Raw genomic sequence first — 13,302 nt, 5'->3', positions numbered from 1 at the left:
CAATCTAGACTCCCCTTAAGCTGTTTGTGGGACTGTTTCTATTATTAGCAGTTGCTTCAGTCTTTCTGTTTAATGAGTACAATGAACTTTATTGGGTTTCTTGTTTGCTTTTTTTGTTTTTTTACTTGAAGCTACAAACAAATACAAAAAGCTCACTGGCAGACAGGTTACAGGCCTTAAAGGACGGTAGCCATTAGCCATACACACACACTCATATAAACACGAACTCGCACACTGCACCTACAAATAGCCAACTGGTCACATTTAAAAATGTCAATATATATATATCTATATACATCATTTGAGAAGCATAGAACCGATAATTACAATTATAATAACAATATAATACAGTTCCGCTTTTTTGAATAGTAGAGCTGTACACAACTTTTTGGATGGATAAACAGATACAGGCAAAGTGATTTATTTTAAGTTTCAAACTCGTACACACGCACACACGTACACACGCGCGCGCGCGCACACACACACACACCTTTTCTGCTTCAAAATAGCGCAGAATTTAATGGTAAGACAGCGAGTATAGTGGGTTTGGGGTAGGCGAGGGTATACGTGCCTTACTGGATGTAAATAACTTACAATAAACGCTCACATGCTAACTTTTCTAGAAAGCACTTGGTCAGTTACAAAAATTCACACTTGACACATAAAACGATACGTAGACATTAAACAATAGGTAGGTAGCAATGTTGTAAGTAGGACATAAGGTAGGTAGCATATTTATCCGTGACTCTCCTCCTTTTTTAAAAGAGGACAACATAAAGAAACACTTTTTTGTTACAAGAGCAAGTACCACAGTCATGATTTTTTTACGTTGCCCTAAAACACCAAAGACCGACATACCAAACAAATGAAAAGTGCTGCGCTGCTGTACAGTACTCTTAAGTGTTTCTGATTACATTTTGGAATATTTTTTCTTCGGCTTCTTCTTTTGCTGGCCTCTCTTTTGTTGTTTTCTTCAAGTTTTCTTTATTTCTGGTTTGTTTTTTCCCTCCACCAGGGAAGCGTGTACATGGTAGTATCATCTCTAAAGAGATGGACGAAGATAGATTCTGGTTTAAAACAAAGATATTTCTAGGGTTGGAAGGCGCTGCCAGCAGTGGCGAGGCTCATGCTTTTCAATTTGTTGTCCTTCTTCCACTTCATCCTCCGGTTCTGAAACCAGATTTTAATCTGCCGCTCCGTGAGGCAGAGTGCGTGCGCGATCTCTATCCGCCTCCGCCGCGTGAGGTACCGGTTGAAGTGGAACTCCTTCTCCAGCTCGAGAGTCTGATAGCGGGTGTACGCCGTCCGTGCCCGTTTCCCGTCGGGGCCCGTCATATCTGAGGGTGATGAGAGGACAAAGGGCTTTTAAAGATGCGCCAACACGCGACAGAAACGGGCTGTTATTGAGTCCAAAAATAGAGTGCGCAATATATAGTCAGTATTTTACAGCGCTCTAAAGTACACTCCAGTATAAGAGAACTACTTGAAAATATCAATCTGAAGTCACGAACGCCTCTGTTAGGGTGATGTTTTCTATGAGTCAAAGGATTCTCATAGACTGGAGCCACAGGTGTTTGTTTTATTGTATCAACCTCTAACGCCCCCACGCATACACAAAGAATTAAACTTACTGTTTTATCAAAATCACCGAGCGTAAAGGCAGCCCTACAGCGAGTAAAAGTGTCCATCATCCTAACCACAACCTTTCTTGACACATTTTATTTCTGCTATTTCCACTCCACAGCCTGCGTTAAAACATTTGCTTTTATCTGTCACATTACTTTTTTTTCCCTTTTTAACCACCCGTCTTCACCATCACCTCTCTATATGCCCCATTTTTTACACCCTTCAGGGTTTTATTGCCCCGTCCTCTACCTCACCTTTCTAATAAAGTTCCCACCCGTAATAAAGCTTCACTTTTCAAAGGAGCAAGCCGCTTCCAAAGCCTTCCTGGCCTCACTTTCTGCTTCTTTTTTCTTTCTTTGCCCGGCTCTGTCTGCAGCTTCCCAGCCCTGTTGAGTTTTTCTTCCCTTCGTCTCTCCCCTGACAGATTTATGACGCTTTTGTGGAATTTGCTAAAATAAAAAAAAAAAAAAGAGGAGACAGAAGGGGCAATTGTCCGGTGTTCCTGACTTCTAAAACACGAAAATGTAATGGGAATTTTCTACTAAGACGTTTTCTGGGGTGTACTGCTTTTTAGATCTTCATATCAGTATTTAAAACATGAATACATAATTTAAAATGAAAGCATCAACATTAACCCAATGCGCACAATTAAATGGCATTCCTTTCAGATTCATAATCTTGACAACTGATTTCTGACTGCCACATGAAAATATGAAATTGACGCAGTAGAAAAAAGTCTGGTAGGGTGCAGAGAAAAACGAAGAACCGTGGCTAATTGGGTATCTTCCTGCTGTTCTCGAGCATCCACTTTACACAGATCAAAGCAGCAATAATTCTGCACAATCATTAATGCGTATTTTAAGAAGCCCCGATATAGGTACAACAAGCACTAAACTGTTACCAGTCCCATGTGTCAACACGGAGGCTATTCTGCTGAACCAGCCATATGAATGTTATCGCCTGAAACTTCTAGGATACATGGTAAATAAGTTGTAAACACAAGAGCAATGTGTACCATGACTAATGTGTAGCTTTCTCATCCAGGGGAATATCTGTGGTGTCTGCGCCTCACTGCCAGTGTTGCCAGCGGCTGATCCCGTCGGACCGCCCTCCTGCTTATGCCCGGTCCTGGGTGGCGGATTGCTGGCGTGACTGGTGTCCCGGTTATGCTGCAAGTCCTCGGTCTCTGGTGACGCGTCATCCAGTTCGGTGAAACGCTGCACTGTGCCGCCACCGCCGGTGGAGGAGGCGGAGGACAGGTTTGGTGAGCTGAGATTACCGCTTCCTGCTTGATCCGAGCGAGGAGACGAACTCCGGGCGCCCAGTTTTGTGCTTTCGTTGCCGGGTGACAGCAGGGAGTCCGCCGCAGAGGCGAGGGAGCAGCTAGATGGTTGTCTGAAGCCCCTGTCCGGGGCCGGGGAGCCGAAACCCCGCGAGTCCCCACCAACTGAGCCGCCCCCGAAGTGTCCTCCAGCGTTGGCGGTACTGTTGGTTCCCCCTCCCCGGTTAGTGACGGTCAGGTCCATGCCATTGTAGCTGTAGCCGTAAGAGCCCGTCGCAGGGTGCATGGTGGCGGAGGAAGAATCCCTGTACGTCCCGCCGTTCATTGCGCCGCTGCTGCCTCCATAATTTAGCAGTTGATATTCGGGGCCATTTGGGTAGCGCCCCGAGAACGAGTTTACAAAATAAGAGCTCATTTAGGTTGTTTTAGAGAGTTGCAGGTTTATAGTTGAGTACTAAGGGGCGCTTGATTTGTTAGATTTCTCTGGGTCGTTATAACGCTGGTACTTTCAACGATTTATGATGTATTAGTGAATTATGGCGTTGCACTGTACTTCGTTTTTAGCTATGTATGCGCCGTCCAAATATGGGGGTGGGGTGGTGTGTGTGTGTTGGATGGAGGGGTGTGTGTGTGATGGGGGAGGTGAGGGGTGAGGCGAGGGAGGAGAGAGAGACACACACGTAGTGAGGGAGGAGGAGGGGGACGGTCACGTGCTTTTGTTGACCAGTCGTAAATTCTCGCCGATGACTTTAGAGAGGTAATTTATGCTCTGAGGTTTCAAATGATAAAGATTGGGCGGGGGAAGCTCTCCCTCTCTTTCTCTCCGTCTCTCTCTCTCTTTATTGCTAGAGGTGTCGGGGGTGAGCTCAGAGCGCCACCTACTGCAGATATAATTTATTGCACAGAAAGAAGTGTTAAGGGAGAAAGGACACACTTCAAAAGAGTCTAAGACAGCTGCTAGATAAAAAAAAAAAAAAAAAACATTGTGTGTGTGTGTTCGTCACTCAGCTCTGTTAATTGACTTTTTGCGTAGTCTCGCAATTAAGAGCCGTAAGAACCATAAAATCAAACGTTAATAATGAACGCGATGGTAAAAAAAAAATAGTAACTAGCCTTTCTCCACATACATCTGAGAGCTGTTGATATCTATCCCGGAGTTCTGCCAGAAAGCGGTCTTACCGATAAAATACACGTGTTTTTTGTGTTATGCAGTGTTTCACCTTGCTGCACTAATTGTTTGTACCTCAACTTCAGGCACAGGTACAAAACACCAGTGGGAAATATAGTGCAAAATATCACAACAATTAGGCAAAAATAAACAAATAAATAAATAAATACATCACAGATCAAACTAAACAGTCAACACTACAAAAAATGTTTGAGTTATGAAAATTCGACTGGCCTGCGACTGTACATTCTTTCTTTCTTACTGCAAGCCTCCCTTGCAGCTGCAGACGAGGAATGTTAAACCTGATCTGTGACGTCCACACTGGATGGAAATCTGCTGATTTATGATTTGTTGATTCCCGGGTTTGGATGCATTTCAGCCGCGGGAGTGCTTGTGTGTGTCTAAGCGTTTGCGTGTTTGAAGTAGGCCTCAGTGTGCACTCGGGTGTACACGCTTTGTTGTAACTCCGGCACAGCAGCTAGAACAGGCGACAGATGAAGAATTCCAGAGCTTTGTGTGTATGTGTGAAATGATACAAATGGATGTACTCAGTGGGGAAATGTGTGCAGTTTGCAGGCCACATTTCAGAGTGTCGGCTAAAGAAACCAGCAGTTGGAATGGGATTCATCTTGAATATTACAAAGTAGCAGGCACATTTAAAACACACGGGCAAGCACACATAACAGCAACATGGGGTTTAAAGCCACAAAAGACCCAGCTGTCACACTCCTCTCAGCACACTGCCTTTGGCATTTATAGATCAGCACAATCGCACTGAATTTGCTCCATGAAAGAGCTCACTGAACGAAAAACATTTAAATATTTCAATAAGGCCAGTTTGAAGACAATCATCATTCAGTTTTAGCATAGAATAAAACTATCCGTCCGTCCGTCCATCCATCCATCTCTTTTCTTTCGCTCAACCTACCTATCTCTTGAGCTGTACATGTTTTGCGTTTACTTTATGTTATATTGATTTTGTCGCATTCTGAGTAAGAATAAAGGAGGGTCAGAATTTAAGGTATGAATCCAGATTAGAGCACATTTTGCAACCAGTGCCTGCGCATAGATGCAGTTCCTTTTATTCTAATAATCTCATTCAAAGAGCCACGCAGATTTCAATATGCTTCATTTTTGGAGATTTTGATATTTTAACCAATTATAGATTGTGGTCTAAGACAAACTCTTTCTAACTAATGCTCAGTTGTCTTAAACAGACAAATAAACAAAAAAACAGCAACTATTTTTCTTCTTCAAAATTGAGACTTTCAATAGAGAACAGCTTTCAGTAGAGATAGAAAGAACAAAACAACATGAAACATTTCCTCTTCGTTTTTTTCTCCTTAAAATATGTTAAACACCAAGCACGTATGTGCAATATGTAAAGACGACCCCCTGATTCACAGTAAAACCATTTCCACTGTGTTTAACATAGAACATCTGCCAGCACGTAGTCATACAACTGATGCAAAATGGGAACGAAATCGCCAATCGAGTCATATCCACAACACAAAAAGAAACCAAAGTACACTGCATATGTCTGTGCTGCAGAATACGCTTTAATAGATTTTCTCTTGAGGTAATTTCATTGCGAGTCTCACTATATTCCCAGTTTGTCTCTCAAAGTATTAAATTCAAACATAATATAACTAAAAGTATCATTAATTAAATTGTGTGAAATCTTTAGTTCTTCGCCTCGCACAAAGGCGAGGCTGGTTTTTCTAGGTGTGCTTATTAATTGTTTACTACCAGCTTATGCCATCTTTGTCTTGGCAGTATTCCAACAGGATTTTATTTCTAAACTTAAAATCTGCATGCGTTAGATACATGCTATAATAACAGTACTTCCTTGGTATGACTTAAGACCGTCAAATAATAAATAAATAAATATCTGTCCTCTGTTATGCTTATTATGTGTGTTATTATACCCATAACTCGAACATTCAGAAATATATCTCGAATGTTCCGAATGAAAAGCCGGCAAATGAAATCATTCTAAAGTAACTCTGATTTAGACTATATTTGTCTTTATGGTTTTCATGTTTCATAAAATAAGCTAATGTGCAGTGTGTGTGTGTGGTTGTGTGTGTGTGTTTGCATCCGCATCAGTGAAACTTCCAAGATGGATACAACGCGCCGGTCACTCAGGGGACAAGCAGAGTTAAAAGGTCACGAGGACATTGTCCACTTTGTCTGCGTGAAGTGTGTGTCTATGTGTAACGTGTCTGGCTGCAGGGCTCGAGGAGAGGTCAACTTTCTCTGCCTCGCTCTGGTCATCATTTAGTTTGAGTCCGCCAACAACAGCTCACTCTCCTCGTCGCTTTCCTTCCAGATCGTCGCGTGCGCCTGTTGGGCCGCAGCCTCGCGTTTAACACCAGTAAGAGGCTAAAAGGCTCAAGCGTGTTAAAGTTGTCCTCTAAATCATAAAATAAACCAATCTCAAATCCAGTAATGTTGAGTTTGACCAACCTTTACTGCGCGTTAATTAATATTAGAATAAATGAAAATTCATTTCATGCCCCAAGACACACACACAAACACACCCTATCCCCGTTATAAAAATAACCTTTCTCCATAAATTCCTTTACATTTTATTGAACATTTGTCATAGGTAGTATATATAATTACTTGACAATAACACATAACCAAAACATGTAAAAATCGATAAAATATACACTTTCCTGAATGTTTTTAGGTAGTTTGGCGAATAACATCAGTAGGTTAACAACCGCAACCCCACCCTAAGCTTCAACAGGTTTCCCGATATTGAAAATTTCCCCGCAACCGTAGTTACATTATTTTCACCATACAAGGCGTTTTCCCCTTGCTTATTTCTGTACAGTTTAAATATGAACACCATAAGACATACATACCTCCAATAGTTTTTCCTCCCTTCGTGTATATGCAGAGCATACTTGCACGTGTACTTAAAGGTATTAAAGGCTACACACATTTACAAATAATAAGAAACAAAATCGGGAAGGAAACAGCCGGAAGTCAAGTTCTAAAGCCCCCAAAACAAGTTATAAACCCTAAAACAAGTGCCTTACATGATGTCTTTGAAAGAATAAAAAATAAATTAAATATGCATAGCCATAAAAAAGTACAGTAAAAAAATCGGTAGGCGGAATGCAGCAATAAATTGTGTTTCAAAACTACTCGTGGCCTTGTGTTGGTGGCCTTTAAAAAAAGTTTTCATTCATCTATTGTATTCTTTAATTTAACGCCATGTTCCTTTCCCCTCCCAGGTTTTATCGTATCTGTCCCTTTCCATAGTTACATAACCCTTGCTATAGAGTGTTTTACAAATTATTACCAAATATCAGACCACTCAAGTACAGCCTACAGAAAGAGTTGATGTAAGAGGGATAAAAATAAATCCCCCATTCCGTTGTTTCACCACTGCTCAGGTGAAAAAAAAACAGAGAGAGAGAAAAAAAATGCGGGGGGGGGGGGGGGTGCTCTTGAAAAACTTGGAGGCATGAGATTAATCAGCATGTCTTCTCTTTTATTCTGCCCTTCCTTTTACGTGTCTTACATTAGTTTATTTTTGGTCCTGTTTTACTCAGTCCGTTTCTCCTCTTCATCTGCACCGTTCGCCGTAGAGGAAGAAGAAGAGGATGTAGAAGAGGAGTTGATCAGCTTGTTCTCCTTCTTCCACTTCATCCTCCGGTTCTGGAACCATATTTTAATCTGTCGCTCCGTGAGGCACAGCGCGTGCGCAATCTCGATCCGACGTCGCCGCGTGAGGTACCGGTTGAAGTGAAACTCCTTCTCCAGCTCGAGCGTCTGGTAGCGGGTGTACGTCTGCCGACCGCGTCTCCCGGGGCTACTGAAGGTCCCTGAGAGGCAAGGAAAGATAACAACACTGAGGCGTTAACTATTCTGTTAAGAAAAAGTTACCAGAAAAGTTCATCACATGCATATTCTATTCTATTCTATTCTATTCTATAAGTTTCGACAACAGTGCCTGTTTAGTATTATCTAGGCTATTTTGCCCCCCGCTTAAATTAAGAATTAGTAATGTACACATTAAAGAACAATGCAGACGATGGCTGCCATCTAACAATGTGCGCCATCCCTTAAGGACACTGTTTTAATGTGAATTTAACATTGTTTTAGTAAAATGTTTACTTACTCTGACTGCGAAGCCGCAGATTATTTTTGGCTTTGTGAAAAGTGAAAACTTGGATTTTTTATTTTGTTTAATTAAAAACAATAACAATCATTCTACAGAAAAGTTGAAAGTCATGGTTTATGAAACACGGAGAATAACTATGTTATATAATGTTGCTGGTGGTAAGTAGCAGTAAATTCAGAAAAAAAAATTTCCGTTGTGGGTTATATACACCGATCTTCACTAATAAGGCAATTAAAGCAACTTCAGTTCATGTATTGATTTGAAAGTAAGAGCATGGATTGCATGCCACAAGCTATTCATATCTAAATCCAAATGACCATAAATAACTCTCCTCCCTCTCTGGCTACTATTTGCACCTTTAACTGTCATTTATAGCCCGCTCTTTGTTTTTCTCCATATATATTTATTTGCGGCGAAGTATGTTACCACCTCATCTGTCATAACTCGGAGTGTCCTGCAGGGCTTTATAAAACACTAGCTCTGCATCATCTGCTATTACTCATTCTACCCTCAACAGGCCGTTTTTCTCTCTTAAGGATGGTTTGCAGCACAGGACAGTGTTTAACACTTTAGGTTAAATCATGCAAGAGTGTAAAAGCACAAACTTTTAGGAGAGCCGGCTAAATGAAACTATTTCACATTATTTCCGCCACGGTTTGCCTCACTTTCACTTTAAACTTAGGAGCCTTTAGGCTATATCTATATAGGATTTGAATCAACAGTGAATAACACTGTCTACGCTGCAAAGTTAACTCCGGAGGCTCAATAAACGATAAGATAGAAAAGGTCAAAACCAATAATAGCAACAGGAAATGTGATATATCTTTATCAGCACAGAAAAGAAACGTTTGCAAAAACAAAACAGTGTTTATCGCATCCTATTGGTCATGTCTCAAAGCAGAGTATGTCTGAGAAGAAAAGTGTTTTCAAAAATAAAAGAGATGAACTATTCAGACACATTTGAATAAACGAATGACTAATAGAGTGTGGATATTTTGACTTATCTCTGTATTTCCTCTCTATCTACATCATTAATTTTTTATCTGCTCCTTGTTTTCCCCCACACTTCGCTTTACTTGGTAGCATCGTCGCGGGTCACACAGGCTACAGTAAAAGGAGCCGCAATGCAAACAAACCCGTTTTATGACGGACAATAAAATACAGCGCACATGACGGACTGACAGGTCAACAAACGGGGATCATAAAGCAGCTTCTGTGGCAGGAGGAGGGAAAAAGGAAAGGAAATCTAACACAGGCTGACAGAGGAAACAAACGTCATTTTTATGACTGGGATCATAAAATATGCAAGAAAGAGAGGAAGAGGAAGAAGAAGACACTCACCGTTGCAGGCGTTCATCCGCTGCATCCATGGATAAATGGGCACTGACGCCGACTGTTTGTCTTCCATCGTTTCTCCGAATAGCCCCTTTGCACTGAGCCCTACGCATTCTGTTTTACGCTGCACGCCGTCCTGACTGAGCGCGAGCTGATGCTCCTCCAGAGCGCACGGGTGTTCCTTATCCCTGTAGAAACTCGTGGCTGCAGCTGCGGCCGCCGCTGCCGCCGCTGCCGTGGCGTAGTCGCAGGCACCGGTTCCGGTCGCGCCCCCAACGCCGACCCCCGCCGCTGCTGCTGTCGCTCGGTGTCCGGTATATGCTCCATTGGCCGCCTGCTGGTAGTAGGTGGATGCCGGGTACGGTTTGTCCTGGTGTGCGCCGGGTCCGCCGGAGCTGTATGCCACGGCTGCGGTAACGGCTGCTGCCCCCGGGTAGTGCCTAAGCGGGTGGTCGGCGGCGTATCCCGATGAGTAGAGAGGTATCTGACCCAAAAACGACTCTGCTGCCGCCGCCTGCCCGCTTCCACCCGTTCCCGGTAGCGTCACCGGGAAAGAGGAGTTGACAAAATAGGAATTCATCAGGAGAAAGAAGAAAAAGAGGAGAAGCAGGAAAAGAGGAGAAGAGGAGAGGGGAGGACAGGAGGGCACGAAACAAACACAATAACAACGTTCACTCGATGAAGCAGGAGAAGGAGGAGGAGTAGGCAGAGGCTAACGGCTAGCAGCTAACGGTTCTCCCTCCCGTCCTGCTTCCTCTGCCTTCCCCTGCCTGCACTTTATGATTTGTTGTGTTTTATAGCCGACAGTCCGACGGGCTGCCGCTATCACTTAGTGTATCGCAGATTGGGAGGAGGGGGGGGGGGTGTATTAGGTGGGCTGAGTGCCAGTGTGGGACGGAGGGGCGTGTGGAGGGTGGGGGGCAACAGAGAGAACCTCTCCGTGTGTATATGCGATCGGAGAACACGGGACGGGGCGAGAAGGGGTATCGGGGTGGGGGGTTGGGGGGCAGACACCAGCTGACCTCGAACTGACCAATGGGACGCGTCTGTGCCTGGCATTCGTTCGCTCTTTTCCTTTCGTTGGAGAGGAAGAAGAAGAGGAAGAGGAGGAGGTCTGGGAACTACCGAATACACCCCCCACCACCACACACAAACACGCTCTCTTTCTTTCTTTCCTTTTTAATTCGTATCTAATCTCTCTTTCTAATCTTCCTTCTGTTCCCGGTGACATTGCGCAATCACACCGGAATCCTCGGCGCGTTAAATTGATTCTTTTCTCTCCCCGTGTGTCTTCCTCCGTCTGTTGTTGGACCCATAAAAACCAGCAGCTCTCACACGTATGCGCGTTTTCCCCTTGGGGTTGGGAGTGAAGGCAACCGAATAATAAAATATGTTTCCCGGCGCTTTGGAGATAATACCGACCGCATTAAAATGAATTTGTGGAGCGTAAATCACAGCCGGGAACGTGCGCGCGTCTTGTGTATGGTGCAGTATGTGTGATGCTAGTATTAGATTCAGCCTACTATATAATATGGGCCATGTAATTGGAGTGTTGTATATTTGCAATTGGTATATCTGGTGATTGGGTAGTTTATGTCCCCTCTTTGGTCAGTGTGTGTGTCCTACTCCTATCGCAGGCTGCTATTTTCTCAAGCAGAAGACTAATTTAGTAATTTGGAAGGGATTTTCGGCACATAATCTGATAGTTAGAAATGTCATATTACTGAAAGATAACCCGGGAAACCCTGGTCTGATATATATATATATATATATATATATATATATATATATATATATATATATATATATATATATATATATATATATATGCTGCTATATGAGTACCATAAGACTATTCAGTCACTATTCAATGTAACTCGTATACTGTGCCAGAGTGTGCTGGGTTTGATCAATGTGTGCAGTGATTTATTATTTTCCTTTTTTCTTCTCCGGTGACACTGATTAGCCTGAAATGTAAAACAGGAAAAAGAAAAGAAGTATTTTTTTCTTTCTGCTTTTTTTCTTAGCGTCATCTTGACACTCATTAGACCCACGCGCCTGAAGCTCTTTCAATATATACATGGCCATCACGTCCATGTTTATATTGAACCCAAATATATTGCATTGTTTAAAAAAAACAATTAGAATGAAGTCTTAGAATAAAAAAACAACCAACAAACAACAACAAAAACGCCGTTATTATAGATTTGTTAGTTTTACCACTAACAAAAAACATACTGCATTACTACTGTAAAATTCAGTTATATTTTTTCTCAGTTTTACACTATATGGAACTATAATTATAAATGTAGAACGATAATTATAAATGTAAAAGAAAAAAAACATAGCTAATGGCTACACTAGTCACAAATTATTATTATCATCCCTTAGAATAATAAAAACTAAATTTACACACACACATTTTGCACTCTTTTTGCAAAGAAACATTAGAACCTCCCTTTCCTTCTTCAAAATTAGAGAGGAGAATAAATAGGGTCGAGCTGGGTGGTGGGTGGGGGTATTTCGGCGTGCTTTTCATTCGCGGTCACAAACGGAATATGTGTCGCTGAGGTCGTAAAATAACCGCAGTCATAAATAAGTCCCCCCCCCCTCTCGGTGTCTTTCTGTGCTTCCTCTACAGGCTCTGACTTGTCTGAATGGCCAAACTGTAGACAGTTTGACTACCGATCGACACAAAGCCTATTTTTACTTTTACTTCACCTCCCCACTTCATCAGTTCCTCCATCTCTTCGTTTTAAAGTAATACTGTTCGTCGTAGGAGGACAAATATGAAATTTAATCCCCGAGCCGCGCGTTCTATGCAGGATTACACAGACTGATGGAGAATCTGTCTTCTGAACTTTTATTTTGACCTCTCGCTCTCTCTCTTTCTCGCTCTCTCTTGTTGGCAGGACGCTCCGTTTCCTCCCCGCTTTGTGGGAACGGGAAGCAACAGCATTGTGTTGGAGCTGACTGTGGTGTAATCATTAATGAGCACTAACAGTCGGGACAGGACAGGCATGGCCTACAGCCTGGGACACACACAGGACGGTAATACTATTATTATATATACAGCCTATTTGCATTAGCACGGTATTAACGTGATTGTGGCTTTGGTATTATATCTGTGGTAGGCCTATACCAGCAGCAGCCCACAGAGTAAATATGAAAAAAAGAACTTTGAAAAATACAAATAATAATAATAATGATAATAATAATATAAAGGCAGAATCATAGCTTTTCCTGATTCGAGGTACAGCTCTGCTTAAGCTAAGAATATTGTCAAGCCAATTGAAGTGTTGGTATAGTAACATACCGAAAGTTTTGTTACGAAGCATCTATGTATTTTATATGACAATTTTGCAGAGATTAGCAGTTTATTTAAAGTATAGATTCATGTAACATTTTAAGAATAACTTCAGAGGAGATCTCACGAGCTTGTAGTTTGGTTTTAATGCTGGAAAAGCAACATGAAATATCATCATCTTATCATCTTATATCATGTGACTGCATGGAAATATTCATAGGCAACACTGCATGATGACATTGTCCTCCATGTTGCTAATGGACATATATTTATGTGTCATTGCAGATGCAATTGCAATTTGGGAGAAGCGAGTGGCAGACGGCACGAAAGAGCAGAGCAAAGAAAAAAACGACCTAAACTTTGGAAACTTTTTGCTATTTGAGAACCGGATGGTTGGTCCCGGTGTGAGTGTGTGTCAGGGAGAGGAGTGGGGTGGACATAAA

The 13,302-nt window shown here is 42.2% G+C and overlaps 2 protein-coding genes across 2 annotated transcripts; both read right to left on the bottom strand.

The window, feature by feature from the left end:
- Nucleotides 1-1,089: 1,089 nt before the first annotated feature.
- hoxb5a (homeobox B5a) lies at nucleotides 1,090-3,323 on the bottom strand. The gene is made up of 2 exons (XM_063471146.1): nucleotides 2,642-3,323; nucleotides 1,090-1,337 (listed from the first exon to the last, which is right to left on the bottom strand). Exons 1-2 carry the CDS (start codon nucleotides 3,321-3,323, stop codon nucleotides 1,090-1,092), a joined length of 930 nt encoding a protein of 309 aa, XP_063327216.1.
- A 4,314-nt stretch (nucleotides 3,324-7,637) lies between these two features.
- Nucleotides 7,638-10,132, bottom strand: hoxb6a (homeobox B6a). The gene is made up of 2 exons (XM_063471147.1): nucleotides 9,559-10,132; nucleotides 7,638-7,918 (listed from the first exon to the last, which is right to left on the bottom strand). Exons 1-2 carry the CDS (start codon nucleotides 10,130-10,132, stop codon nucleotides 7,638-7,640), a joined length of 855 nt encoding a protein of 284 aa, XP_063327217.1.
- Nucleotides 10,133-13,302: the final 3,170 nt, after the last annotated feature.

Source organism: Pelmatolapia mariae, linkage group LG4, assembly GCF_036321145.2.
Source record: "Pelmatolapia mariae isolate MD_Pm_ZW linkage group LG4, Pm_UMD_F_2, whole genome shotgun sequence".
In the NCBI taxonomy this organism is placed as follows: domain Eukaryota; kingdom Metazoa; phylum Chordata; class Actinopteri; order Cichliformes; family Cichlidae; genus Pelmatolapia; species Pelmatolapia mariae.
This window is presented reverse-complemented; position numbering and strand designations above follow the sequence as displayed.